The sequence below is a fragment of the Catharus ustulatus genome, chromosome 23 (genome assembly GCF_009819885.2).
Source record: "Catharus ustulatus isolate bCatUst1 chromosome 23, bCatUst1.pri.v2, whole genome shotgun sequence".
NCBI lineage: Eukaryota > Metazoa > Chordata > Aves > Passeriformes > Turdidae > Catharus > Catharus ustulatus.
Genome location: NC_046243.1, coordinates 3,227,726 through 3,255,669, shown reverse-complemented (window position 1 = coordinate 3,255,669; position 27,944 = coordinate 3,227,726). Strand labels below are relative to the sequence as shown.

General features: G+C 43.0%; 2 protein-coding genes across 2 annotated transcripts; one reads left to right on the top strand and one right to left on the bottom strand.

The window, feature by feature from the left end:
• Positions 1–1,295: 1,295 nt before the first annotated feature.
• On the bottom strand, positions 1,296–15,604 carry LOC117006672 (kinetochore protein NDC80 homolog). Its single transcript, XM_033079228.1, has 16 exons — positions 15,477–15,604; positions 15,004–15,090; positions 14,124–14,247; positions 13,874–14,046; positions 12,604–12,706; positions 11,712–11,801; positions 10,430–10,523; positions 9,221–9,327; positions 8,284–8,428; positions 6,896–7,101; positions 5,589–5,741; positions 5,245–5,334; positions 4,374–4,466; positions 2,778–2,908; positions 2,168–2,270; positions 1,296–1,799 (listed from the first exon to the last, which is right to left on the bottom strand). The coding sequence occupies exons 1-16, from the start codon at positions 15,575–15,577 to the stop codon at positions 1,677–1,679; spliced, it is 1,923 nt and encodes a 640-aa protein (XP_032935119.1). The 5' UTR covers positions 15,578–15,604; the 3' UTR covers positions 1,296–1,676.
• A 7,302-nt stretch (positions 15,605–22,906) lies between these two features.
• LOC117006673 (acrosin-like) lies at positions 22,907–27,498 on the top strand. Its single transcript, XM_042779917.1, has 7 exons — positions 22,907–22,977; positions 23,130–23,342; positions 24,120–24,385; positions 25,449–25,594; positions 26,009–26,778; positions 27,233–27,315; positions 27,425–27,498. The coding sequence occupies exons 1-7, from the start codon at positions 22,907–22,909 to the stop codon at positions 27,496–27,498; spliced, it is 1,623 nt and encodes a 540-aa protein (XP_042635851.1).
• Positions 27,499–27,944: the final 446 nt, after the last annotated feature.

Below are 27,944 nucleotides of genomic sequence, written 5' to 3'. Positions count from 1 at the left end.
ACAGGCAAATCCACTGTTGTGTACTACTGCCAAAAAGAGGAAGATTTACTGGCTCTAAAGGACACATTAAGGTTTCCAGTATTAAAGCAAACAAGTGCACCCCAAAGAAGAATGGAAAGGTTACACAATCTCTTCAGATTGTTTGCAGTGCTCAAAATACTTGCATACCAAATAACCTGTAGATTAGGAATTAATAGGCAATACCCTTGCTCACAAAATCTCCATTGCTTCAGAGCATGAGAGACCAGTCTTCCCTTTTTCCTAGAGCATTGCACTGAGAGAGTTGCCCCCTATTAGTGAAAAGGGAATGTCTTCAGCTATTGGCTCTTGCTTTTCTTACTCTTTCAAAAAAGATGAAAAAATATTGGTGGTTTTTAATTCCACCACAGAAGTTGGAGCAGGGATGAGAACTCCCACAACAGAGCAGGCAACTTACTGGGAATGCTACAGAAGCACAGAGCACAAATTGTTACCCAGCTCATAACTGAAGGCATGGGCATGCCATGCTTTACCTTGGCAAAACCAATGAAGAGCATTGCAGAAGCCTCACACAAATGAGCTGAGCAGACACTGCAAAGTCAAAGCCTTAGCAGGCACAGGTTGCAGCAGGGGAGATTTCAATTGGCTGTTAGGAAAAGTTTCTTCACAGCAGGAGTTGTCAAGCATTGGAATAGGCTGCTCAAGGAAATGCTTGAATCACCAGCCCTGGAGGCATTTCTAAGTCATGAGGATGTGGCACTCAGGGACACGGTTGAGTGGTGGACTGGGCAGTGTTGGGTTAATTAAATTAGAAGCTCTTTCCAACCTCAATGAATCTACTTGAGGCACTCAAGAAATATTCCAAAAAAAAGAACTAGCACATTCTTGATGAGAGTTTCTGACAACAAAATATGAAAAAAATACACATACCCTCAGTAAAAGAAGAAAGCTACAAAGTTCCAGCCATGCTTCTACAGCATCAAGTATTTTTTATAGTTAAATAAGAAAAAAGCAGATTCAAGAATGGTCACATAAAAGAAATATTTACATAATATTAAGATAGCAAAAGGTTGGTTGGTGAGATTAATGCCAAAAGGACACCACATAAATCATTGTCAAAGCACCTTGGCCCTATGCTCCTAAGAATTTTTTAAAAGCCATCTATTTTTAATAAGGTTAAAGCAGTTTTTATTCCTCTAAAATTCCCAGTTTCATCTGTGAATGGACAGCTAAAGACAAAACTTCATTTTCAAACTACTGTGTTACTTTTTCTAGACTATTTACAAGACTACTGTTCTACAAGACTACTAATCATCTTTTCAAAAGAGGCTTTAATTTTTTACTCATGTAAGAGGTGTCTCTGTGCAGTTTCACAGGTAACTGAACAAGCAAGAAACAGACATTTACATTTTGTCTTGCTAGGAAAATAAGGCTTGGGGAAGGATGTGAACCCTGTCATGCATGTGCCCTAAATGCATACATGTGCTATGGAAAGTACAAAGTCTGAGCAAAGCATTTTTTAAGAAAGTGCAAATATATTTTTTAATTCTTTAATGTATTTGTGTCAACAAAACAAAACAATGATAACTACACTTCCTTCCACTTGAAGCCAGTTTCAGCACTAAACTAAATCCTTTTGGAAAAGTCTATACCAGAGCTTCAGAAGTGCAACATTTTTATCTTCCCCCTTCTAGTGATTAGAGACTTTCAGCCTTCTTTGTATAACAGTCTAGGATGGTAGCCAAGTCTGACAACAGATCTTCAGACATGAATTCTTCATATTCTCTCTGTATTTTCACATTCTGTTCACCAAGGTATTTCTAGAAAAGAGGTACAGAAAGCTTTGTTAGCTCTTTCATGGTCTGTAGTGCACGATTCTGCTAAAGCATTTTAAGCAGTCATTGCACAGGTTAACTGATTTCAGTTCAAACACTTTCCTGAGACACCTACCAGAAGCAGGTTTAACCTGACAGGATGTTACTGCTTAAACTTAAATCAATTCTGATTATTTATACCACAGGTTTTGTCAGAAGATTTATCTATGGAATTATTCTATCTAGAATCCATGGACTCAGTGCAGCAGCTGAATAACTGATACTTCCTTAGAAAGAGTAAGTTCTTATTTCCAAGGGTTTAGGTGCAAATGTCTCTAGACAGACTTAATTCTGAATATCAAATTTCAGCTTACCTTTACAGATGCTGTATGAGTAGCAACTGTTTCCATAAGATGACTCAAGTCAGCAGTTATTTTTCTCTTCCCTTCTGTTGTTGTTTGCAAAACAACTTGATATCTAAAAGGTAAAGATACTCAGAAGGTCATGTCCATAATTAGAGAATTCCTGAAATTTAAAACAATCACTTGAAGTCTGATTTATCATCACGTTTAGCCATACTTTTTTTTCTATTAGTATTGATTTAAATTAAGTTAGACATCAATACTCAACTTAAAAAAACTGGATTGTGCTAACTGATAAGAAACAATGTACCTTAGAGTCCCAATACTCTTTCCAGACTTAGAGGTATAAAATGCAGTTCGCATGTAAGCTTGAAAACAAACAAATTTCTTTGCAAAACCATATATATAAAAAAAAATTAGATGGAAAACAGGAGTTCTGATACAGCAGACAAATAAGTCTAGCAAAATACTGTTGAGGAGAAACATCTTTCAGTTGTTAACTTGTGAAATTAATACACTGAGATGGATACATGCTGAAACAGCTTTATGTTACATTCAGGAGAATATCTTTATCCTTCAAAACCAAAATAAACAAGGCAAACATAGAAGTTATGAGTCTTACTGTCGTTGGATTTCATGCAATTCATTTGTGGCTTCACTGAGACCTTCATAGACACCACTCTCAAGTAACTGTTTGTGTTTCTTCAATAATTCCCGTTCATTTGCACATCTTTGCTCTTCCTCCTCTATCTCCTATAGTCATAAGGAAAGAAGAAAAAAAGTTGTACTGCTCAGAAGAAAAACAAATCTAAATTATTCCTTTCCATTACCTGATTACACCCTAGTGCTTGAATTCAAAATTGACTCAAGTGACTTGAAGTTCAGAACTGAAAAAAAATCCCTAATGGCATCTCTCCCAAACCTAAAGCTTCAGCTGTTTTCTGTGACATCCTCATCACAGAATAAACCTAACCATCTCTTTATTCCTCTAACCATATTTCAAAGATCTGTGTTGCAGCTATTTTCCCTTCAGAGTTAAACTCAAAGTGTTGTTTAGATAGTCTAAATAGCTTAGAAATGGTACATCATGAGCAACTGCTTCTAGGTTAAAATATAACCACATTTGAGTGGAAAATAGCTTTTCCTTTTGGTCTAAAGGAGTGTACAATTCCAAGTAATCCTCTTCAAGGACAATGACACTGATGTTATACAATCCACAAAACCAAAATTCTACCATCAACTCAACATGCAATTCTGATAGATTACTGAAACATCATCCTTCAAAAATAATTCTAATACTTTAGACTTACAAACAGCACTTTAACAATTACAAGAGGAATTACATGACTTTCTTATTAGAAAGATCCAGTGGCAACTGTGCATTTTCTGAGCTTTAGAGAAAAGTTCATGCAAGGGCACAGACCAAAAGCTAAATTTCATGTGGTTTTGAAAAACAGAAACTAAATTAGTTGCCTTTAGACAACTCACTAGGTGCTAGCAGTGAAATAACCCTGTTCCATGGCTATAGGACAGGAATTTGGATTTACAAGAGCACAGATGGTGAACATGGCTTAGTTTAAAGAACCTTTTTCTGCAGAGCACCACAGCCCCACCAAAGCAGTGTTGTCAGAGAAGTTGGGAAGTACCAAAACAGCCACTCAGTTGTTAACAGGGAGGGCTGGGCTTTGTTGCTGAACTGCAAGTGGGGAAAGGGATAGGGACTGCTCCTGTGCTGGGAAAGGAAGCTAAAGCAAGCAACCAAACCAAAAGCCTGTTAAATTGTTTAATGAATGTTCTTTTTAGTTTTTGCAGAGGCTGATTAAACACATTTACTAAAATCTGTCAATGTATTTATTATATTGTATTGTATTGATTAGACAAGGCAGATTTCTGTTAATCCTAAAATCTCCTTCAAGCACATGCTTGGAGACATCCTGAGGTCAGATGAGTGCTGCTGCTTTTATTACTGGATGCAATTATTTATGGTTTACAGAATCTGCTACACTATCATGCCAGATTCTCTTACAAAAAAGTGAAAACTGATTCAGTTGAGGTAGCAATGAAATCACATTTCTGAAAAGACTGAAAAAATCCTGTAAGAGGAAGTGAAGAAGGCAAAGGCAGAAGCCCAAACAAAAATGCAACACAAAAACTTACCTATAAGAACAGATACTAAGGATAACAGTATCATTAAGGATAGTTTGTCATCGAGCTGTACCTTAAGCTTCTGTTGGTAAAGATCATCCAGCTCTTCAGCTTCTTCTGTCAGCATTTTCACACTGCATTTCTTGTCCTTTAGCATCACAATCACCTAGGATGATAACATCACCAAGGAAACAGTTCAAAACAAATTCCAACATAAATGCATGCCATCACAAACTACACCTGGGAGCTCAGAAGAAAAACCAATTAAACTAGGCTAGGCTGGGATGGCATTACCTTGTTCATAGCAGCCTGTGCTCTGTTTTGGATAAGGGCTAATGCAGTGCTGATAACACACCAGTGTTTTGGCTGCTGCTGAATAGTGCCAGCACAGCACTCCAAGGCTTTCTATCACTACAGGGCCCCTCACTGAGTAGGATGGGCAAAGGGCTGGGAAGGTGCAGAGCCAGGCCAGCTGGCCAAGAGGACATTCCATACCACATAACACCAGCAATAAAAACTGAGGTAGAGGTAGAAGAATGAGGAAATAAAATTCTCCTTCTTTCAATCCATCCCAAACCCAATATCACCAAAAATCTTCTTGATGACAATCTGTCAGTAATGGTAAAAGCCACACAATCAACTGGAATGGGCAACTTAATAAAAACAAGTATCTCCAATGTTTATAGTCAAATATATCAACCTTAATTCAAGGAATACACAACATTTCAACCAACAAATACCCCAATTCTTAGAAAAACCTTTAGGTTCCATCACAATTAAAACAGTTTTCTCACAGCTTCTCCCCCTCTGCTGTCCTCAGAAAAACCCCAACCAATCCAAAACACCCACCACACCACACTTCACCTGGGTAAAAGGCTGAATGAAAGCAGTAGATAAGGTTTTAGGGTTGGTATCTTAGTTCTAATCTTCATTAACCAACACACCTGTTCCAAAGTATCTTCCAAAGACATTTTCCGTTGAGTAGCTTTAAGAATTTCTTCCTCAGTCTCATTGATGATCTCCATGAGGGGAACCTGTAATATGCATACAAGAAGATCTGACATTATCTGAACCAAGATGCATCCCAGTACATCTTCTATGGTTTTTAGGCTACTGGATTCTCCAGTGCCAAATCTCTTTCATATACTACAATGCCATTACAGTGACTCATCACACAAGCTTTTCAATGACACTGCATTGTGAGACTGAGAGATCTTTCCAGCATTTCCAAAGAAATACATCTTTTTTGTGAATGGTAACTAAAGCCTTCAGTGTTGACTCTGCTTACCTTGATCTGAGTTCTATATTTCACTAGGCAATTTGGTCCTGCCTCAGGATTAAACTTAATCTCAAAGTCATGGCCCTTGGAATTCTCAGCACTTAATGGAATTAATTTCAGCTTTCGAGCCAGTTTATGGTACTCTGCCAGTTGTGTTTCAATCTGCTCAGAGGAGAAAAGGGCAGAAATCACAGAAGAGATCCAAGTGAAAAGCTTTGCAAGAAGTAGTCACATAGTACTTTAAAGAAGTTGCTCTCTAGAGATAATTCCTTGTTACACCCCAGTATCCAAGAGCTGTATGTAATGCCAGTCCAGCATTGCTGCATTAGAAACTGTTTTATGATTCTTTCAGAGTTTGCTCAGCCAGGTTTCTCAGTGTACATGGCCAACACTGAACATTCTCCTATGGTTTTCCATATTCATCTGCCATAATTTTTCCTGCCCCAAGTTTTTGAGAATTAGCTGACAGGTAACCAAACGCATGCTGGAAAATAATACTAAACCAATGATCACTCATGTTCAATATGGCTTCCCTTCTTAGTTTTGACAGGAAATGCCACACAGCCACATTCTTGTTACAAACTAACTTGAACATACCGCCAAACAAAGTTCATTAAATGCTCTAATTTCTAATTAATGAATGCTATTAATATGCAAACATTAAAGAACCCAGTTTTTTTCCAGTTTTATGTGCTTCATACTTGCACATGACAATTTAAGTTAATACAAGTGCTTGATAAAGGGTAACCCTATCACATATTTGAAACTTTCTTTAGTTCTCCAACTGGCAAAGCAGAAGCTTTTAAATCCCATCACTTACAGGACTATCTTTTCATTCTGTTTGAAGGGATTGAACTTGGCCTGAAAGACATTACAATTTCTATACAAAGAGCTAATCAGGCTCTAAATGCATGCAAAGCTGTTGACTCTAATTCACTCGTTTTGCCTTACTTTCTTGCTCTGGAATATTAACATAAGCCTGAAATTTCTTGTGTTATCAAAGCAATGGCATGCTAATGTTATCAAAGCTCTTAATGCTACAGCAGTGAGAGCTGACAGTGCTTCATATTTTAGTTACATCTCTTGTGATGAAGGAAAGAAATACATTTCCATTAATCACAAAACAGAAAAAGGGGGAAAATAGGAACATTTTTCAGAGATACTGTAAGCAGAGGCCATTCTCATCAGTTTTGCCTGGTTAGACACATGTATGGTGTTGTTAGATTATTTAGGAAAGAAATGATCAAGACTCCAGTTTGAAGCTTGCATGATGAAAGCTGACAGCCATCTCTGAGGTTAGTGGGGTTTCCACATACCGCCTCTTTATGCCTAGCATACTTTAGCTCTTCATTCCACAGCTGATGTTCTTCTGCTTTCAGTTCCTTGGTCAGCTTGTTAATGGTCTCCTGCAGTTCTGTTCTCTCATGTTTTATTCTCTCAATGTCCACAGCTGAGTGCTTTTGGTTATCCAAGATGTGCCTGAGCCGGGCATTCTCCTGCTTCGTTGCTTCTACTTCTGTTTCTAAGGTCACAAAACATTTGTGAAATGGACATCAAATAGCAGCCTATATATAGAAACCTCACTTCTATTTTATGAGTAATTAACCTAATTATTATCTATCATTACCATTTCATTACTCTAGTGTATAAAGAGCTATTAGACAAAAAAATAATCGTTATTAGCAATCCATTCTGGAAAGCTTATTTGCAGCATCATCCTACTCCAGGTATCTTACTCTCTTCTCAAGTTAAGAGCTATAATTATTTGAAGATTACAGTAATTTCACTATTATAAGGTGCACCTGATTATCAGCCACACATCCGGGTGTCAGCAACTGTCTTGGATTACAGGATGCGATAAAAGATATCTACTCTATCACCATCTATTGAGGGTGGGGGCAGTGATCCTTATCTCCATGGGAGATGTTCTGCTAATGGGCCATCCATTGAAACCAGGCAGGGCATTGTTCTTTATCTTTTCACAACCCATCCTTCCTCCAGCCAGTCATTTTCTGCTAATGGCCATTGAGTCCCACTGTGGGACTGATAAAATTACTGCATCCCATTGGGAGTTGCTCCAGCCAGGGGGAAGAGCCCAACATTTCTCACCAAGATAAAAACAGAGGTTTTGGGACACTAAGGGAGCCCCTTTCTCCACTGGACTCCAGAGGGAAACCGGATTTCTCCACATCCCCACTGGAGCTTGGGAGGGAAACTGCACCTTGTACAGGAGCACTGCTCCAACTGAGCCACATCTGTCACTGCAGGAGGATGCAGCCACCATGGAATGGGACTGCTGCCAACACCCTGCCTGACTGACAGGTGTCAGGTTGTACTCTGACTGTGTCAGGGTTTGGGGTTTGTTCTTTGTAGTACTGTATTTCTATTTTAATTTCCCTAGAAAAGAACTGTTATTCCTAATTCCCATATCTTTGCCTGAAAGCCCCTTGATTTCAAAATTATAATAATTTGGAGGGAGGGGGTTTACATTCTCCATTTCAAAGAGAAGCTCCTGCCTTTCTCAGCAGACACCTGTCCTCCTAAAACAGGAACTTTTTGTTCTTTGTCCATATATAAGCCGCACCTGATTATAAGTCGCACTTTGGGTTCAGACCAGAATTTTAGTCAAAATGGTGCGGCTTATAATTGTGAAATTACTGTACTTCTAGCTTCACTGTCCTGACTGTGATCAAGGCCTCCTTACCTGCTGTCTCCACTTCATCATTAAGACTTCCCAGCTTTTGATCAAGGAGGGCTAGATGAGATTCCATACTGGCTAAATAAGCCTGGTATTTCTGGACATCTGCTTCAAGAGACGATTTCAGGTTTTGTAGCGTTACTCTACGATCCTAGAAAACGGGTGAAAACAACAGCCACTCTTAGATGAATATAAAACAATGACTTCACTTTCCAGACAAGACAGTAATTAGTCAGTAGCAATAGTACAAATATAAAACTAAAGAACTTGAAACATTTTTTTATCTCTGACAGCTGAGTCAAGTCAAACACCTTTCAATTAACAGCATGGAAGTCTGAAAAGATTTTTAAATTTTCAGCATTAAGTCTCTCATTTCCATCTGACACTGCATTTAGTTAATTCTTACTACAGGTAGTTCACAACTCAACTCCAATAATATACAGAGAACAGATAAAATTAGGGCATGGAAAGCTGGGACTAAACCCAGCACATTTTGAACAGTTGGCAGGAGTCTCAATTTGCCACCTGCACAGCCACTAACCCATTTTTAAACTCATGATGCATTAAAAGCAGAAATCTGGTTTTCCAAGCAAAATATTTTCTATCAAATATATTGTTACCACTGAATCCCATGTGTCACACCAAAATGTTTGGAAAACAGTGTTAAAATCTATGTTAAAGTGGTTCAAGTATTTTATTTATATTTCAGTCAATACAAGATCTTATTACCTGGAAATACATGTACATTATCAATCAAATAGTGACTGAAGACTCTACAGGAAAAGCCTCGTTCTATAATGGTACAGAGTCTGTAAAAACCCAGCCTAGTTAAAATCTCAAAGCACTGAGAATTTCCATTTGTTATGTATCATAAGTATCTTCAGAAATGGTCAATACTATAAAATTCAACTCCACTACAAAAGCAGAGACCTAATTTACTAACCGGCTCACTTTCCTTTTCTTTTTCTACTTTTGCAATCTCTTCTTGAAGTCTTTTGTTTTCAGCTGCTAAACTTTCCAGCTGGACTTCATCTACATTAAATAAATCCTCTGTGGGAGAGCAGAAGAGAGTGGGCTTACAAATTAATCTCACTCAAAATAGGTGGTGCATTGAGTATCTGAACTTTAGCTTCAGCTCAGTAAATACTCATTATCTGCACCATTATTTTACACTAAAGAAATAACTAAAAACCACCAAGAAAGTTACCAGAAAAACCTTTCATTAAAATGCAACCAGGCAAAAACCCCAAAACAAGAAGAGAAATGGGTTTCTCAGTCCTCAAAGTCATTCCCAAGAGGTAAGGGCTTCCAAATTCTCATATAGCCCACACCACAGGACAGTGTATCAGTCAGGACTGCCTTGTGAAGCTAGAACAGATCAAACCTATTTAACAACCTCTTTCTTATCCATATACTTCCTTGCTATTTGGGACGTATTTTCCCTAACTTGATTTGGCCTTTGCCAAACAATGAGATGATTATGTTTTCCTAATATCCAGTGACAGTGTGGGAGCTTATTTCCTCTCCAATGGATGGCTCCAGTTTGCAAACAAAGGGCCCTTAGTCTGGCTTTTTATAGGAGAGCAAAGAAAGTAAGAAATGTTTTTCTTCCTTGTTCATACATTCTCTTTGTATTTCTGTAGGTGGTGAGATGAGCGAGTTAAAAAATCCTAATGATGTTCCACCTCCCTGAAGACAAACACAGGTGCACACTAAATCATATACAGGAACCCTCACAAGAGAGTTTGGAACTCTTGCAGACTGCTTTCAGAGCTTTCAAAATCTGAACTCACTTATCAGGTGTGCATCCTCTGGAAATATTTTTCTTTTTTTCAATTGTTAACTTTGCCAGATAGAAACAAGGGTCACTGCATAGATGGAGCTGGCATCTGAAGGACTGTATACTGGTTTTCTGTGACAAAGCCATTAAAAAACCAGGTGACACAGCTACAGCTGAGAGCAGATCATGACCCATCTATCTGTACTACTAAAATTTATATAAAAGAAGAGAGCATTAAGTTGAAGTAACTGAAAGGTACTTGGGAATTTCAGATTCCCTTAGATCACTTTCACTTGTAAACCAAACAAACTGATCCTAGAAGAAAAGAATTCAGTAACAAAAATGGAGGACTCAATTAAAACTTAAACTTACTTAATTTTGACTGCACTTCAGCATCCACCTCCTCAAAGGTATCTCTCCCTTTCATGAAAAGATCATAGCACTTCAAACAGTAGTCCAAGAAAAGCTGAAAACAATTTAAAAATATTTCATTTCAACAATTCCAATGCCTGTAAAATAACTGGCTAGTCTAAAACTACTCAATCAGCAGAACTAAAGAGACATCAAAAATATTTTCAGTGCTTTGATTGTACTTTTGTAAAATTCAACTGTTTTCCTCCCTTTAAACCTAGAATGTCAACAGATTATATTCAGGCAGGAGGAGGAACCTGTAAGTCACATTGTGAAAGGAAGGAAATGTTATCTTTTTCTAGGATATTTAACAAGGATTGTAGGTACAATATTTAAGAATTTTTCATCTTGATGTATATGATTCTCTCAGGCTAATTTATGGAAACTGGAGATATGTTGAACAAAACTCTTCAGTAAATACAACAATTAAAATTCAGATCTGCAGATGTCAAAGAACTAATCTAGAATTAAAGAAAGGTTACCCAGAAAGAATTTGCTAGACACTAAGTTACAGATATTTCAGAAGCAATTACACCAGTATTGGGAATTCTGTATCAACATATATGCATAAGTATTGGTGTAGAAGAGCACACTTAGTTTAAAAGCATTTTTACTCGCCAACCAACAGGTTGTAACCTTAGCCCAAAATTATGATTTAACTTGATTTTTACAATTAACTATAATGCAACCCCTTCCAAACAGCTGCTAACAGTAAATTAAGTCTGAGTAGTATTAATAATCTATGATAAATTAAAAAGAAAGCAAGCTGTTGGATTTCTAAGAGCCTGAATTACATTTCCATCCTATTTTAAAGCTCAGAAATAGAGCATTACAGCCAATTTTGACTCAGCAAACTGAGGAGATATTGGCAAAAGCCACTACATTTAGAATTAAGTCTTTACACTGCACTGCTGTTAACCTCAGAAGTCTCAAGTGCTAAAGCAAAATATACCAGAAACTACTAAAATAATAAACAGCATAATTCCCTTTCTCCACAAAGGAGAACTGAAACAGTAGATACTTGGAGAAGAAGGTATTTCTGTTTAACACCCAGTCTTCAGCAATAGTCTGGCCATGATGCCTGCTCAGGAAATAGCTGACCAGGCTTTTTATATAATGCTACTCCCTAGAAAGTGTTGTGACTATAAAAGGGAACAGAATCTATCAAGACATGACACAATAAGCTAAACTGGATTTAAATTGTGTTGGTTCAGCACAGGAGTAATTCTGATTCTAACTGTACCTCATGATGTACAATTCCACCATCAGTCTCTCCTCCCCAGCCTGGTCTGGCATCGAATGCTGGAGCATCTTCCCTCAGTGCATTGTACAGCTGAGAAGCAGAGGTGCACACACAAAGAGCAAATGTGAACACATCCATTAGTTTTCATATTGTTCTCATGATAAGAAGCAGAGTAACCCTGAGTTTCAGCAAGCAGGTTGGAATGAGCCTGCATTGACTGAAGAGAGGTGTGAACTGGCCAGTCAACATTGACAAATTGTCTTGTGTCTTTTCAGCAAAAGTGACAGGATTTTCATGGGTGCTCAGTTCAGCAGTGCTGAACTTCTGTCACAGGTTCCAAGTTTTGCTCAGACCTGAGCTGACAGCAACAACAGTTACCACTACCAAAAAAAACTCAAACCAAACAAAACCAAAATTAAATAAAAACATCCCACCTGAACACAAAACTTGTCACTCTGTATCAGAAGCACAGGACAAGTGAATAATTTCAATTGAAAATTCCATCCTTAGATTTCAAATTTAGGAGAGAATGGCAGATGTCCTAACATTTGCACTCAAGATACACAGTCTATTCAGTGATTATACCCATTAACTTTCACATTTAATGTAAATATAAGCCAGAATTTCCCCACCTTTTCTGTATGTGAACTTATCCAGTGCATACATTTAAAGAAAAAAATGATCCCATTATAACATGAAAAAATCATTTTTAAAGTTACTGAAACATAAAGCTAAGGGGTCAGTTCCCAGATGACAGCTAAGAACATCCACCTTTTTTTTTTTTTACATACATGTTAGACAAGGAGATTTGTAGAAAATATTTACTAGATCTGTATTGAAACTAACATTCTAGCCTGGAAAGCTGAAATATTTATCTCAAGACAAATGTTACCTTGACACATTCAATTAACCAATCCAAAGCTGCCACAATCTGAGGCCAGGTGTGGGGTGCACCCACAGTGTACATGGAGCTTTTTGACAGAGGAAAGGGGTACCTATAAGGCCAAAGGAGACATTCTTCATAGCTGTGATGAAAACAAACCACCACATTTTGAAAATAAAGCAGCACATTTTTATATGTAGATGAAGGCACAGAAGGAAGAGCAAGCTCAATTGTACTTTATACTGTATTTCAAAGGAAATAAGTTGGGTTCTTACAGCACTGTTTTATTCAATTATCATGGGTTTCTCATTGAAGTGATTCATAAAATACTTTGGTTTGACAAGGACCCCTAAGGATCAACAAATCCAACTCCCTGCTCCTCACAGGACTGCCTACAAATAAACCATATGATCAAGAGTGTTGTCCAGATGCTCCCTGAACTCCCAAAACTTTAACTGACTTGTTAGAATTAGGCACTTCAGCCAGAATTACACTCTTGGTGCAGCAGAGTGTAATCCTTTGCAACATTTCAAGCTCAGTCAGCAGTTTCAAATGTTACAGATTAAAGCAAAATTTTAATAAATGCTGAGAAGTGAACAAAACAGATTTACACCCACATTTAAGGAGCCCTGGCACTTTCACACCATAATGGGTTCAAATCTACAGGAGTAAAATACACTTTTTTTTTAAATGAGACTGAAAATTCCCAATTATCAACAGGAAGATTTTCTTTCTTGGAAAGCCTTGGGGTGTTAATGATTTCAAACACTGAACAAATTCAGCAATAAACCACTCAGATACTTAGTGCTTTTTTTCACCTCAACATTTTGGTCATTTCCACATTCTGCTTTAAAAGTAGAATGAGAAAAGTTGCAGGAAAACTTATTTTAAACTAAATTAACTTGATCCAAAAATCTGGAAATTTTAGTTCTTTGATTCCAACAGAACAAACTGAAAGGTCTGCAAAAGAAAATTGTCTCTTGTCTTTCAAAGTTTCATACAAATAATCAATTAGATTTTACATTACAAAGCAAGATTCCACGAGCTTATAGTTCTGCAAGTTGAAATTTAAAATGTACAAGAGACACTGAAAATCAGAGATTAAACCTAGAGCAAAACAAAAGTGAAACAAAACAATCCCAACATTGTACTTTCAGAGTCTTATCTGAAAAAAGAAACCAATCCATTCTCCCTAACTATCAACACAGAATTCTTAGCTTTTAATTCTCTAGCCATAGCATATCTATTCAGCCCAGGGAACTAACAATAATCATCTTACCCAAGGTCTTTAAAAACTTTGGGAATTTCCTCTTCAAATTTTGAGCCAGGCAATTCATAAGAAGGGCAGAAGAATTTATAGATAAAGATGAAAATCTTTAAAAAGTCCTTAACTGATGGAGACTGTAGTGATTGCATGGAAGCCTTGTGGGGATAATCATTCTCAATGAGGAACTGAAAAGAGAAATAACACTTTGGATTAGTACATTTTACACCTCATAACATGCATGCAGAAAAAGTGAATATGTTACCTCATAAAGCTTCTTGATGCACTGCTGGATGAATGCCTTGTCATGAAGGGGCCTGGGATCCTTGATCTTTTCTGTCCCAAACACCCCACACTGGCTGCTGCACGAGCCTCCAAGCCCACTCACTCTAAGGACAGACAATAAATACAGACCTTGTGACAAGCAAATAGAAAGAAGAACTCTCTTCATGCTGAAGTCACAACAATTGCTACATTTATGTTTTCTTTGCATTTGTTGTACAAAGTGATACTTGAAGTTTTCATTTTGAGGTACATTGGAAAAACATCAACCTGGAAGTCACAATGCCCCATGTACAACAAAGGGATTACTGCATCCTAGATTAATACTGTCTTCATTATTTTGAAAGGAATAAACTTTCAGAGAGCAGAAGAATATCCCAAAGATGAAGAAGAAAAATCATGTCGGTGACCACAAGCACTAAAATATTTAGGGAATATTTAAAAGGGAAAGACCCCTGCAACACTGGGGCCCTAGGAAAGAAGATACCACAACACAAAGTCATGAGCTAAGCAGAAAGATTATAGATTTTTGGAAGGTCTGTATCTTACAGAGAAGAAACTAGTGCAGAGTATACTTCAGATACCACTCTTCCTTAAACAAGGAAATGTACTGAGATACACTTAAGGTCTGCAGTGCACATCATTCCCAAAAGAAGAAGAAAAAAAAAGTTCCCAAAGCAATTCTGCTCTGCAGCACTATTGTTTAGTGATCAAGGACCAGAGGAAAGCAGACCTGAAAAATCTGCTCGCCTCAGATCCATTGTTCCCTATAATGAAAATCTGTCAAGAAAGAAAAATCCCACAATTATGCAGGACCATTGTTGGTTTAATTTACAGTGCAAAAGAATGAAAGCTATCCATACCTGCTCCCAGCACAGCTGACTCTGCTTTCTGAAGCTCCAGGTGTAGGTTTGCTCGTGCTCAGCCTCCCAAAGGTGCTTCTGTCCCTCCTGAGGAACAGAGAGAAGGATGCCAGTGCCTATTTCTACCAATTCATCTTTTACTTGTACAAGAGCTGTTCATGCACTCATCTATTCCTAAGCACCTTCAGCACAGCAACATCTTAGACTGAACTGATGCACTCAGCCACCTCCCAAGAAACATGGTACAAAGGGTTACCATCTGAAATGGGACACAGGTACACAAAAAGGTTAAAGCAAGTATTTTTACCAAACTGGAGCACTTGTGCAAGCATCCTTGGCTGGAAGGAGCCTTCTTCTCACTGGTTAAATTTTTTTCCCTTGTTTGCTACTCACACACTCAAACATACTATGATAAATCTCTTCAGAATTAATTTTATATGCTTATTTTTAGCAGTGTGAGCAGCAAGACTTACATCTGAGGTGCCTGAAGACCTGTCTTGCTGGTATCTGGCACTCTCCGTGCCATCCTGGACTGTCGACTGCTGCTTCCAGCAGTGCTTGAGCTTCGCCTCATTGTGACTCTGCTGGAAATCACAATCCCTCAGAATCCCAGCAGCAGGAAATCTAAGGATATTAAGGTATTTCTTTTCTAAATGCCACAACGATTTTGCAAAGGTTCAGAATAAACAAGTAGACCTGTACATTGAACCAAAAAAAAAATAAAAATAAGAAAAAAGATTATGTAAGACTCCAGAAATGCACAAAAGCAGCCACGGTCTTCCAAATCAGCTGTTTTACTGTTGAAAGGTCAGTGGTTATTCCAAACCTACTGTTATGTCTTTCTTTATATTTGGTTGTTTCAAACCCCCAGGTTCCAAAAAGCAAAAGAGCTGGAGCAATTTTTCAGTTCAGCCCACTGGAAAAAGGGCCACACTACCACAAGTACTGCTCACAGCACTTCAGCCACACCTCAGCTCCTGAGCTGCTCATTCTGAGCCTCCCCCCTCATTTGCAACTGATCTCCCCATATCATAGCACAAGAACTGGAAAACCTGTTCTGACATTACATTATGGTTCTCTTCAGACCATGCATGCAGAATATAAATCAAACTGGAATATTAATACCATTGCCCCACAGTGGCATAAGGGAGAATTTGATGTAAACAGAATTAACTCAGGAATAAAATGCCAGTTTCTGCTCTCTACAGAGGTTTTACCATTTGTGGGATGTGCTTAAATGACTGAATTAGAGCTAATAAATGTCCCCTCCACTACAAACATCACCAAAATACATTATTAACATAAACTGTTGCTTCATTTTACTTCCAGTTCCACTGCTCACAACCCACAACAGAAGTTTAGCTTAAGCTCAGGTCATAGGGCACCATAGTCATGACTTGACTGTGCCTGGGGAAGAAGCTGCATTATTCCATTACTTAACTGGGATCAACCACAGAGATTGAATTTTTAGAGATACAGCAAGCAATTAGCACAACAGAATCAATTAGACTGGAAAAGTCCAACTTAGGACCAAACAGCACCTTGTAAGCCAGATCACAGCACTAAGAGCTACATCCAGCCTTTCCTCAGACAGCTCCAGGGACACTGACTCCAGCATCATGCTGGTGCTTAAGCAAGATTAACACACTCATTTATGACAGTGTATAATTGCAATGCATAATGGCCTTTTCTGTGAAGAAATTCCTACAAGTGTCCCAGCAGAGCCTAGCGCAGTTTGAGCTCTCCTCTCGCTTGTTGCCCCTCCCCAGCTGGCCACAGGCTCAGCAGGTGTAAGGTCACCCTTGAGCCTCCTTTTCTCCAGACTAAACAACCCCAGCTCCCACAGCCACTCCTCATCACACTCCTTGCCCAGCCCTGCTGTCCCTCTCCGGACACGCTCGGCCCGTCCATGTCCTTCCTGAGCTCAGGACCGGGCACGGCCCTGGAGGAGCGGCCCCAGCAGGGCCGGCACAGGGACACTGGCACTGCCCTGCGCACCACTGCCACCAGCCAGGACACTGTAACAGCGGAGTCCAAGCAGGTATTTCAGAGCAAACACGCTAGCGGAGGCTAAAACAAAATTTTAAAAATATATATAAAAAAAATAAAAATAGTAGGAGCGCGCCAGAGCTGGAGCGCAGCTCCACCCGCTCGCCCTGAGTGCGCATCATAACCCATAGCGAAGCCTCGCTTTCCCAGATGCAGCAGGATGTCAGAGAAGGAATCAAAGCACGGAGCATTTCCAGCAGCAAGGCCAGCCCAGGACTCACCGCCGCCGCACGAACACGTGTCCTGCTGGTTGAGGGTGTTGTTGTTGTTTTTATTGTTGCTGTTATTGTCGTTGTTGTTGCCGCCCCGCTCCCCGCCCTGCCGTCCCCGCCGCCGCCTCCTCGCAATTTTAAATCCCCCGGCCGGAAGTGCCCAGAGCGCCAGCCGGAAGTGCGTCACGGCCGGGCCGCTGGCGGAGCTGCGCGGGCAGGAGGGAATGGAGGGGAGCGAGGGAGGGAATGGAGGTGAGGAGCATCCTGAGGGGAGCAGGACCCCAACCCCCGGCAGGGCTCGGGGAAGGGCTATGGTCCTACAGCGACCGCCCGCGGTGAGTGTGGGCTAGGCGCTGCCGGGCCACAGCGAGCCCCGGGCTTTCCTGCAGCCCCCGGGAGTTTTTCTGGGGAAGAGGCCGAGCCGAGGTCCCTGTGCTGGGGAAGAGGCCGAGCCGAGGTCCCCGTGTGCCCGCGGGATGGCAGTCGGGGCCTGGGCTCAGCAGCGCTGCGGCTGGCCCTGCCCTTGTGCCTGTATTCCTGCTCCTGGTGCCGTCATAGTGATCCATGGCTCTGTCTGGATCTATGGTATATACATACATATATATATATATGTGTGTGTGTCTGTATGCATAGATACAGTGTACGCACACGTATGTACTGTGTATATATGCATATATATGTGTGTATATACAGTGTGCCCATATATACGAAATACACATAGTCTATATACCAGGGATGTAACATGCAGTAAACGTATACAGTGTAAATGCATACATATGTGGTGTATATACAGTGTATAGATATACACACCTCATAAAGGTGTCAGTCACACTGGGCTTTTTGTTTAAATCTGTTCCCCTTGAACTACATTTAGATAACTATGCTTTTTTTATTTCACATGGCAAAGTCTTGCAGTAAAGGTGTGCAGCTTGCTGATGCAGTGCAGAAGGCCTGTGATTATTTTTTGTGAATAAGCTGTGCATGTGCAGAATCACCTTAAAGGCTAAAATAAAATCATTCTGCAGTGGAAATGAGGAAATGAAGAAGTCTGATGACTTGGAGGCTTCTAATGATATTTGGTGAAAATGTGGAAAAGACAGATTTTGGAAAAATCTGTGACTCCATTTAGCCTCGTATCATTCACAGATTAGAAAGGACTGGGTTTTTACTGTGTTTGTGTGGTTAAAGGTTATAGCTCTGCAAGTCAACCCAGATTATTTTGGTACTTATTTATATCTGTAGACTCGTCAAAATGAACCCAAACAACCCCAATTTTGTATCTGCAAGTGAATCTGTGAATGTCAGCTGTTGAATCCATTCATGAATTTCAGTCAGTGTCATGATAGGGAGCAGTACAAAATATGCTAAATTCCTTCAGCAGTCATTTGTTAAAACTCCTGCTTTGATTGCTTCATAGTCAAGATTTCATCCACCTGTGAGTTATCACATGCTTATAAGAAGGTATAATTTCTAAAGATATGCTTATTAATTCTGTTGAAGCAGTATGAACTTCTCTTATCACAAACCTAGGTATTAAAAAATTATGATTCTGTACTCTCTGATATCTAGAGGTGGCACTATTAATTTATTTAAAAAATCTTTTTCTTCCCCTGTCACTAATCTGGGCATTGTAATAAAGTGTATTTTGAAGATTGTGTAATCAGAAGCTATGGAAACCATGGTATGTATTTTAAACCTTTAATAAAGACACTGTAACTGACAATGGACAAATGGATGAACCCACCTCACTGACAATCAAAACTCATAAAGGCTCCATGATTTGGAAATAAAATGGGGCTCTAAATTTTGTGAAGGGAAGGTGCTGAAGTGAATGACAGTGTATATAGATCCAAGAATCGTGTCATCCTGGACTGACTAACAGGATATTTGAGAGTTTTGCCACTTAGAAAAGTTGCAAAAATCAAATTCCAATACTTTAATTTGATTTACTGATTGTACTTCTGTAAAATGCAGAAACTGTTGTTTTATGAAGTGAATTGAAATGTGGAAAATGACTGGTTTTTAGATCCCAGTATACATTTCCATTAAAAATATGTTCATAGGCACAGTAACTTGAAATTAAATTAGAATTTTAAATTAAACTTCAGATAATTGCTTTGAAAGCTGTGTTTGGTTGAAAGAATGATATTCCACATCTGTTGACTGAAATGTTTTATTCAGTATTTTCTTACTCTTTCTTTCTTCAGCCTTCTAATTATTGTAACTTTACCAAAAAATGAAAACCAACAACAGAAGTTAGCATGGTGTATGGTTTTGGCTGGGATACAGTTAGTTTTCTGGCTGGACAGCCAGTGCAAAGTTGATGAAGTGGGAATGCTCCAAATGAGAAATAAACCCAAGATTTTAAAAAGCCCCTGAGCCAACATAAGGGAGGCTAAAGGTAGATATGTTGCCCAAATGTCTGCCCCCAGATGCAGCTGCTTTGTCCTTTCCAGCCTGGTCAAGATAGATCAGAAAACATCAAAGATTCTCATTTTGGGTTAGGCATGAGGATAATGTTGACAGCAACAATTCCAACATCAGTGTGTTAAGCTGTGCTTGCCCTAAGTTAATTTGTTAATTTGTTTCAGTTTCCCGTGCTCTGCAGGTGCACAGAGGAAGCTGGGAGGGAGCATGGCCAGGAGGGGTGACCCAAAATGGCCAAAGGGATATTCCATGTTCACTGTATAAATGATGGGAGCTGGCAGGAGCCATGGATTTGTTGCTGAGGGATGGGCTGGACATCAGGCAGTAGGTGCTGAACAATTGTATTGTGTGTCAGTTGTTTCTCTTGGGTCATACTTCTCTCTCTCCCACTTTTTAATAATAAAAGTAATGTTAATAATTTATTTTGTTTCAATTTTTCAACTGTTCTTATAGTAGCCCATGAGGTTTGTTTTTTTCCTTGGGTTCTTCTCCCATCAGGGAGTGGGAGGCATGTGGTGTGGACTCACACACAGCCACACTGGCTGTGTTGTCCTTGGTTGCCAGCTGGGGTTAGACCAAGACACACACCTTGCTATCATACCTTTGTAGCTTTTGAGCCTATAATATCAGTAATTGGCTCCATTTCCCACCTGCAGATTGAAAATATTTTGATTTCAGTTGCATTCCCTGGTCAAGTAGATATTTGAAAGATCTTTTCTTTTTTCCTTTGGTTTTTTTGTGTCCATACAGGTCAGAAAGCTTATTTGGGAAGGCACTTTGTATTTAGTCCAAGAGAGACTCAGAAGTTTTCTTCTCCATACTACTGCAAAACTCAGTTGCAGGGAGAATAATGTTCCTCAGTGCATTGTCTGTGGGTTGGCTCAATGATGTGAAATGGCAAAGCAGTTTCCAGTTGTGGGTGACAGTGACCATCAGGCTGTACGTGTGCTAGAGACCATGGAACAGGTTGGACACGAGCCTGGGGAGACAAAGTGAAGTTCATCTCATATTAAAATCCTCTGTGGCCTATGGGGAAACAGCAAATCTCCCTCTGGAGAGCCTAAGTCAGGAATATGCCAGCACCTATCATGCCAATATCTCCCTGTCTTGTTTGCACACAAACCTCCTGTTGAACCTGACAGAGCTGCCAAGCTGGCCAGAAAAATGAGGGACTTTTCAGACACAGCCTCCTCCCCTTGGAGACCTCTCTGAGCTCCCCAGCTCCTTCTGATCTCTGCCCCATCCTTGACTTGTCCACCCCACTCCCTGCCCCAGGAGCCATTCCTGGGAAGCAGTTACCAGCAGAGCCTTTAGGAACTGAGAGCCTCGAGGCTGAAGCCTTCCAGCAGGAGCCCCAGCTCTCAGGTGCACCCAGTTCATCTGTATTTCCCCCATAACTGTTATTTGCTACATAGAGCAGTCCCAGCACTGCTGTGTTTCATCCCAGCATTTATTTAACCTTATTTATTGTGCTGTACAATGTGGCAGCTTCAGTGAGGCCCTGTGGTCCCCCCACCTTGCCCTGCCTGGCCTGGCTATCCCCAGGGCACCTTGCTGAACTCTCCTGTGGTGCTGCTGGCTCCTGGGCTTGTGGTGTGTGTCCTTTCTAGAGGATGATTTTGTTCAACTCTCTCTGGAGGACAGCAAAGCCCAGGTGTCAGCAGAGAGCCTGGGTGTCCTGAGGCAGGACATGGAGCTGATGCAGTGTGGTATCAGGGCTACCAAACTGTGAGGTGTGGTAGCCCCTCTGTGCATCCCTGTGGGGTGAGGAGGACAGGGCAGGGGAGTGTGAATGGGAAGAGGTTCCAGGTGTTCTGGATGAGGTGTGGTAAAGGCAGGGCAGCCCAGCCTGCCTGCACCTCTAGTGCTGCAGGAGGGACCTTCACACAAAGCCTTGGGGCTTGCCACTGCTTTCCCAGATGCAGCAGGATGTCAGAGAAGGAATCAAAGCACGGAGGATTTCCAGTGAAGAAGACACTGGGAGGAGTTGGACATGTGTTCTTCCATTCCATAAAATGAGGAAAACCAGAGGCCAGAGTGAGAGGTGAGGAGTTTCCAAAGTCTGCCAATCCCTGGTGACTGCCCTCCCTGGCATGCAGGGACTCAGTGCCTCTGGCACAGATCACAGGGTGAATGTCCTGGTCTGGCCAGGATGGGGTAAATTTTTGCTATAGCCAGGAGAGGACATGGCTGGGACCTGGAGGTTGTTCTGAACCTCCTCCCACCATTTTCCAGGGACAGGGGAGGAAGTCCCCTCTGGAGAAATGCATGGCAGCCTGGGCAGGTATTGCCAGGCTCCACGGGGTGCATGATTGTCCCATCCCACTCTCTTGTGCACTTCTTTATTTATACTGTTGCTGTTACTGTTCATTTTCATGGTTCATTGCTGTTTCCAGTATATTGTTCTTGTCTCAACCCATGATCTTTTCCTTTTGTGCCTCCAGTTCTCCTCTCAAGCCCACCAGAGAAGGGAGGGGAAAGGGAGAAGGGAGTGAGGAGCAGTGGTTTGCAGTGTTCCAGTGGGAATTCCACTCCCAAACCACAACAGTGAGTGCATGAACGCTCTCAATCTCAGCCCCTCATGTTCTGCACCAGCCTCCAAAGCAAGAGGCAGCACTGAGGCATTTGCAGTACTCACCCTGCTACAGACATGGAAAATGTGTAAACAGGCTCAGAAGGACTTCCTGGTGGCTTTGTAACTCCTGTCACCTTCTCACACTCTGCCATGGTCAGCAATTCCTCCAGCAACACTCAGGAGTTTCTCAGGCTTGTTCCATTAGCTTGTTCCATTTGTTGGCACATGGCATTGTTCCTTCCTGTCCTCTGCCTAGCTTTGATGTGCCAGTTTTCTCCATCCTGTGGTGGCTCTGAGCACCTTCTCTGGCCAAACATTGCCTTTGGAGTGACTTTCCCTCTGTACCAGATTTGTCTGCCCATGGCGTCATTTTGCAGGTGCCAGGCACGGGACTCCTTTTGCCTTGCATGACCTTCAAGGTCCCTTCCAACCCAAACCATTCTGTGGTGCTCTGAGGCTGTGGCCTTTCCCTGCCCTCTGAGGACACCGTGCCCAGAACCTGGAACCACCCACTCTGTGACATCAGCCCCAGGGCTGCAGGTGCCACAGGCAATGCAGCTGCTGCAGGCACACAGGTCAGTGGCTGCACTGGAAAGGACAAGCTTTTGTTTTTTCCAGCTGCCAGATGCCGCTGGCAGTGATGAATCTGCTGTACCTCTTCATCCTGCTGGCTGTGTGCAGGCCTGCATATGGCACTTGGGACACCTGCAGGTATGGCCCCAGGCTCTGGGAAGGTGCTTGTCCCCCACTGCCACACCCCCAAACCCCATGTGGGAGCCTCTTTGCCAGCCCCCAGCTGCTGGGGCAGCAGGAGCCAGCGTGGGCAGCTGCAGGGCAGGGCAGTAATGACTTCCTGCTTGCAGTGGCACCTGCGGGCACCGGCCCATGGCTTCTGACTTCAACTCCATAGCTTCTGACTTCAGCATCATGGCTGGCACAGGTGCCCAGCCAGGGGCCTGGCCCTGGATTGTCAGCATCCAGGACCCCGAGAAAATAGGCTCTGGCCATACGTGTGGAGGGTCCCTCATCAGCCCCCAGTGGGTCCTCACAGCAGCTCACTGCTTCCAAAAGGCCAGGTAAGGAGGAGCAAGAAATGAGGGGATCCCCACCACCAACAGCTGCCCAGCCTGCAGCACCACACACTGCTCCCCTCCTTTTCCTTGCAATGTGCCCAGTGCCTTGGCACTGCAGAGCCCCACTGAGAGACTGCTCAGAAGGCTGGGCTCATGTCACTGCTGCCCAGCAGCCTCCAGCATGGCATTCCTGGAGCCTAAGGCATGCTAGGGCACTCACACTCCTCACTGCTCTGCTTTCCTCTTGCTCTCTTACCCTCTCTGCTTTTCTCTCTGTCTTGGGAAGCAGAAGGTAGGGAAGTTCTGAGCTGCAATAGTGATGCCTTTTCAGGATTACCTAAGAACAGAGGCCAGATAAAATGAAGGGAATAAAAAGCAGTTGTATTTATGGAAGGGCCTTCAGGTACATTTCAGACAAAGCCCCGCAGGGGCTACACCCAAAAATGGACAAGAGGGTCACAGGTTTTCATACTTTTATAAGTTTGGTCCATTTGCATATTGGAGGTAAATCTTCCAATTACAGCTTCAGGTAATGAAGTCATTTACTCCCAGTTTGCTTTCCCCCAAATCACTTTTGTTGTTACATTTCTTGGACCCTCAGGAAGTGAGGTGTCCTTGATCCTCAGGCCTGGAGAGGAATTGTTGTGTCTGACCAGAATGGGAAAGCAGCAGCTCACACTGTACACAGAATTTAAAGTTACACACTAAAGAATCACAGGATTACAAATCTATGACAAATATAAAAGAGAAAAGCTCCATCACCCCTGTCTGTGCTTGCAGGAACATCAGCCTGTGGCGTGTGCTCATCGGGGCCACCCAGCTGAGCCGTCTGGGCCCCGAGGCCCAGGTGCGCCACATCAAGCAGCTGCTGGTGCACCAGCAGTACACGGCAGAGTCCCAGCAGAACGACATTGCCCTGCTGCAGCTGGACCAGCCCGTGCAGTGCAGTGACTATGTGCAGCTGGCCTGTGTGCCCAATGCCTCCATCACAGTGTCAAAGCTAAAATCCTGCTACGTGGCTGGCTGGGGTTCTGGCAGTCCAAAAGGTGAGTTGCCAAAAAGGGACCGTGCCCTCAGGGTGAGCTGAGCACACTGGAGAAATGGGTTGGGCTTCCTGACAACAAAGTCAGGCTGTGTGGATGATACAATTCCTCCAAAGCCATCTTCCCCTGGCCCCTGGCATGTAGTTTAATAAATAAGGTCTCCTGGATACCAAGGCTGAGCCAAATTCCTTAAGAATTTGGTCACTCTCCTAACACCTTGGAACATAATTGGTTAGAAATTAGTTTGTGTAATTGGTCAGTTCACCTTCAGAACTTTTGACTTAGATTAGATGCTGCCCTTTGTATAACTTTCTATTGGCTGTAGTTTCAATCCCCCTTGAACCTATAAATATGGCTGTCTGCCCTTTGTCTCTGGGGAATTCTTACTTGACCACCCTTGGCAAGAAATAAAGATTCTTGTGGAACGTATCTAGTAAGGCCTCCAGTCTTTCTCTGCTGGCTAATGTAAACTACTGAGAAGTCACTGATTGATATCAGCACTCTCAGGCCTGGTAAAACACCTACCAGAGACAAGAAGAAAGCTGACAAGGCTGTAGGCTGTATGCCTCTGGAGAGGTGGGGCTGGCTGCTCCCCAAGGCAGACAGGAAGCACATCCAGAGAAGGGCAACAAGAGTGGTGAGGGGCTTGGAACACAAGGAATGGCTGAGGGAGCTGGGGTGGTTTATCCTGGAGAAAAGGAGGCTCAGGGATGACCTTATCACTCTTACAGCTCCCTGAAAGGTGATTTTAGTCAGGTGGGGTTGGTCCCTTTCTCCAGGCAGCACTGACAGAACAAGAGGACACAGTCTCAACCTGAGCCAGGGGAGATACAAGTTGGATATTAGGAAAAAGTTTTTCATGGAAAGAGTGATAAAGCACTGGAATGATCAGCCTGGGGAGGTGGTGGAGTCACCATCCCTGGATGTGTTAAAAACAGACTGGATGTGGCACTTGGTGGAGATGTTAGGGCATGGGCTGGACTTGATAATCTTGAAGGTCTCTTCCAACCTAGTCATTGTGTGAATTGTGTGAATTCTGGGTGCTCATTCCTTCCTGTGCTCACAGCTCAGGGTGTGAGTGATGTCCTGCAGGAAGCCAAGGTCCGTCTCCTGGATAACCAGCTCGTCAACAGCAGCCGCTGGTACTCTGGGGCCATCCACACCCACAACCTGTGTGCTGGCTACCCACGGGGTGGCATGGACACCTGCCAGGTAGGAGTGCTGGGAGCCAGCCCCAGCAGTAAAGGTACCCCATTATTGTGTGCTGTGCCTGGCAAATCATTTCTCCTCCCCTGGGTCCCCTCCCCTGGTGCAGTTTCCTTGCCAAGTCCCATCTTCTCCAAGCCTGCCCCCCTGCCCAGAAAGCCCATCCAGTGCTCTCAGCAGCCCAGAGGTCCAGACTCTGGACCATCCATGCTCTGCCCATCTGGCATCGCTGTGCAGATACAAGAGGGCCCTTCACAGACACCCATCCTGTTCCCAGCTAAGGTTCTGGAGACTCCAGCACCTGAGCAGAGCCTTTTTGTACCAGGGACACACTGTGGCAGGGGCTGCAAGACAGAAGCAAGCCTCTAGTGCTGACAGCAGCCACCCAACAGCACCCTGATCCTCTCTCCTCTGCTGCAGGGTGACAGTGGAGGGCCTCTGGTGTGCAAAGATAACAGTGCCAGCTACTTCTGGCTCGTGGGAGTGACCAGCTGGGGAAAAGGCTGTGCCAGGGCAAAACGGACGGGAGTCTACACCTCCACTCAGCACTTCTACGACTGGATCCTGGTGCAGATGGGCCCGTGCCCAGCTGTAACAGCCACTTCAGCACCAGAGTCAAGCTGCCTCTCAACCCCTCTTGAGCAGCCAGAGCCAAGGCCATCAGAGTCAGGCTGCTCTACTCCCACTCCACTTCCAGAGACAACTGAAACAACCACTCCAACGCCAGAGCCAACCTTCAGCTCAGCCCACTGTGAGAAACCAGAGGGAGAGCCAGCACCAACAGAATCAGGCTGTTCTGGCTCAACTCCCTGTGAGGAACCAGAGGGAGAGCAAACACCAACAGAATCAGGCTGCTCTGGCTCATCCCCCTGTGAGGAACCAGAGCCAGAGCCAGCACCAACAGAATCAGGCTGTTCCGGCTCAACTCCCTGTGAGGAACCAGAGGGAGAGCCAGCACCAACAGAATCAGGCTGCTCCAGCTCATCCCCCTGTGAGGAAACAGAGCCAACACCAACAGAATCAGGCTGCTCTGGCTCATCCCCCTGTGAGGAACCAGAGCCAGAGCCAGCACCAACAGAATCAGGCTGCTCCGGCTCAACCCCCTGTGAGGAACCAGAGCCAGAGCCAGCACCAACAGAATCAGGCTGCTCCAGCTCATCCCCCTGTGAGGAACCAGAGCCAGAGCCAGAGCCAGAACCAGAGCCAGAGCCAGAGCCAGAGCCAGAGCCAGGACCAATAGTATCAGGCTGCTCTACTCCCACTCATCACCCAGATGTGACAGCCATGCCAGCACCAGAGACCTCATCCCCCTCTGAGCAGCCAACACCAACACAATCTCTCCTGCCCTCTTCACACAAGTATCCCTACAAGATATTGGAGCAATTCTTAACTCAGGTGCACCAGATGCTGCTGGACATCATAGGGAAAAAGGCACAAGCAGGAGGATGAACAGGACCCTGTGCAGGCTGCAGTGGACCATGACCATTTCGTACTGCAGCAGTGCCTGCTGATGCAAAGGCAGCCTCAGGGTCAAAGGTGTCCTCTGTCCTGCCCATCTTCCTCCTCTGCATGCACACAAATGCTGAAATTGATTTAGTTGTGGAAATAAAGCTGACTGTTACCACTGTTAGCATGTGTTTGCAGTCCAGTTCAGTATCCTGTGCAAGGCAAGGAGTCCCAAGCCAGGCACCAGCAAAACAAAGCCATGATGGGAGAAGGGAGCACAGGTCACAGGGGATACAGCTCTCGAGGACTGCAGCTGGGAACACTGCTTTATGCTGCCCATCACTGGGATCCCTGGGTGTGGACTTGAAATTGGACTCTCTTGTGACTCAGGAGAGATTCTGAAGATTGGCCAGACACAGGCTGAGGAGGAGTTCCACAGCCAGGAGTTCCACAGCCAGTTCTGAGCAGTGGGGAGGCAGAAGAGCCTGGTGCCACCCCCACACTGTGACACATGACCTGTCCCCAGCTCCCCTGCAGACACTGCTGGCACTCAGGCTGACTCCACATCTGTCACACACACAAGGGATATTTTGGCAAGGTGCCTCATGTTCCCCTACACTGAGCATCTTTACCACTCTTTCTCTGAGCCACATCACTGTACTAAGGCTGGACAGCAAACACTGGGTCATGTTCCAAGGTAAAGTTAAAACATACCAGAATCTCCTCAGTGTCCTTTAGTGTTTTCAGTCTTCATTCTGCTTCTCAGGCTGAGATCTCTGTCACCCTGAGAAGAGCCATTCCAGGAGCACTGCACACCATCACCTGTTCAAGAGGCAAGCAGCTCCCCAAAGCAGAGCAGAGAAACTCAGGCAAGAAAGGGGCAGGCAAGCCACAGTGGGGGATGGATGTG

What these genes read in the sequence shown, in the direction of transcription:
- LOC117006672 (XM_033079228.1), bottom strand. Translation starts at nt 15,577, where the DNA reads ATGAGGCGAAGCTCAAGCACTGCTGGAAGCAGCAGTCGACAGTCCAGG. An exon ending in GGTTAATTGAATGTGTCAAG is followed by an intron (nt 11,802 to 12,603) that starts GTAACATTTGTC and finishes TCTGCTTCTCAG; the next exon opens with CTGTACAATGCACTGAGGGA. An exon ending in TTGCATGAAATCCAACGACA is followed by an intron (nt 2,271 to 2,777) that starts GTAAGACTCATA and finishes TTTACCTTTTAG; the next exon opens with ATATCAAGTTGTTTTGCAAA.
- LOC117006673 (XM_042779917.1), top strand. Translation starts at nt 22,907, where the DNA reads ATGAATCTGCTGTACCTCTTCATCCTGCTGGCTGTGTGCAGGCCTGCA. An exon ending in CACTGCTTCCAAAAGGCCAG is followed by an intron (nt 23,343 to 24,119) that starts GTAAGGAGGAGC and finishes CTGTGCTTGCAG; the next exon opens with GAACATCAGCCTGTGGCGTG. An exon ending in GTGGCATGGACACCTGCCAG is followed by an intron (nt 25,595 to 26,008) that starts GTAGGAGTGCTG and finishes CCTCTGCTGCAG; the next exon opens with GGTGACAGTGGAGGGCCTCT.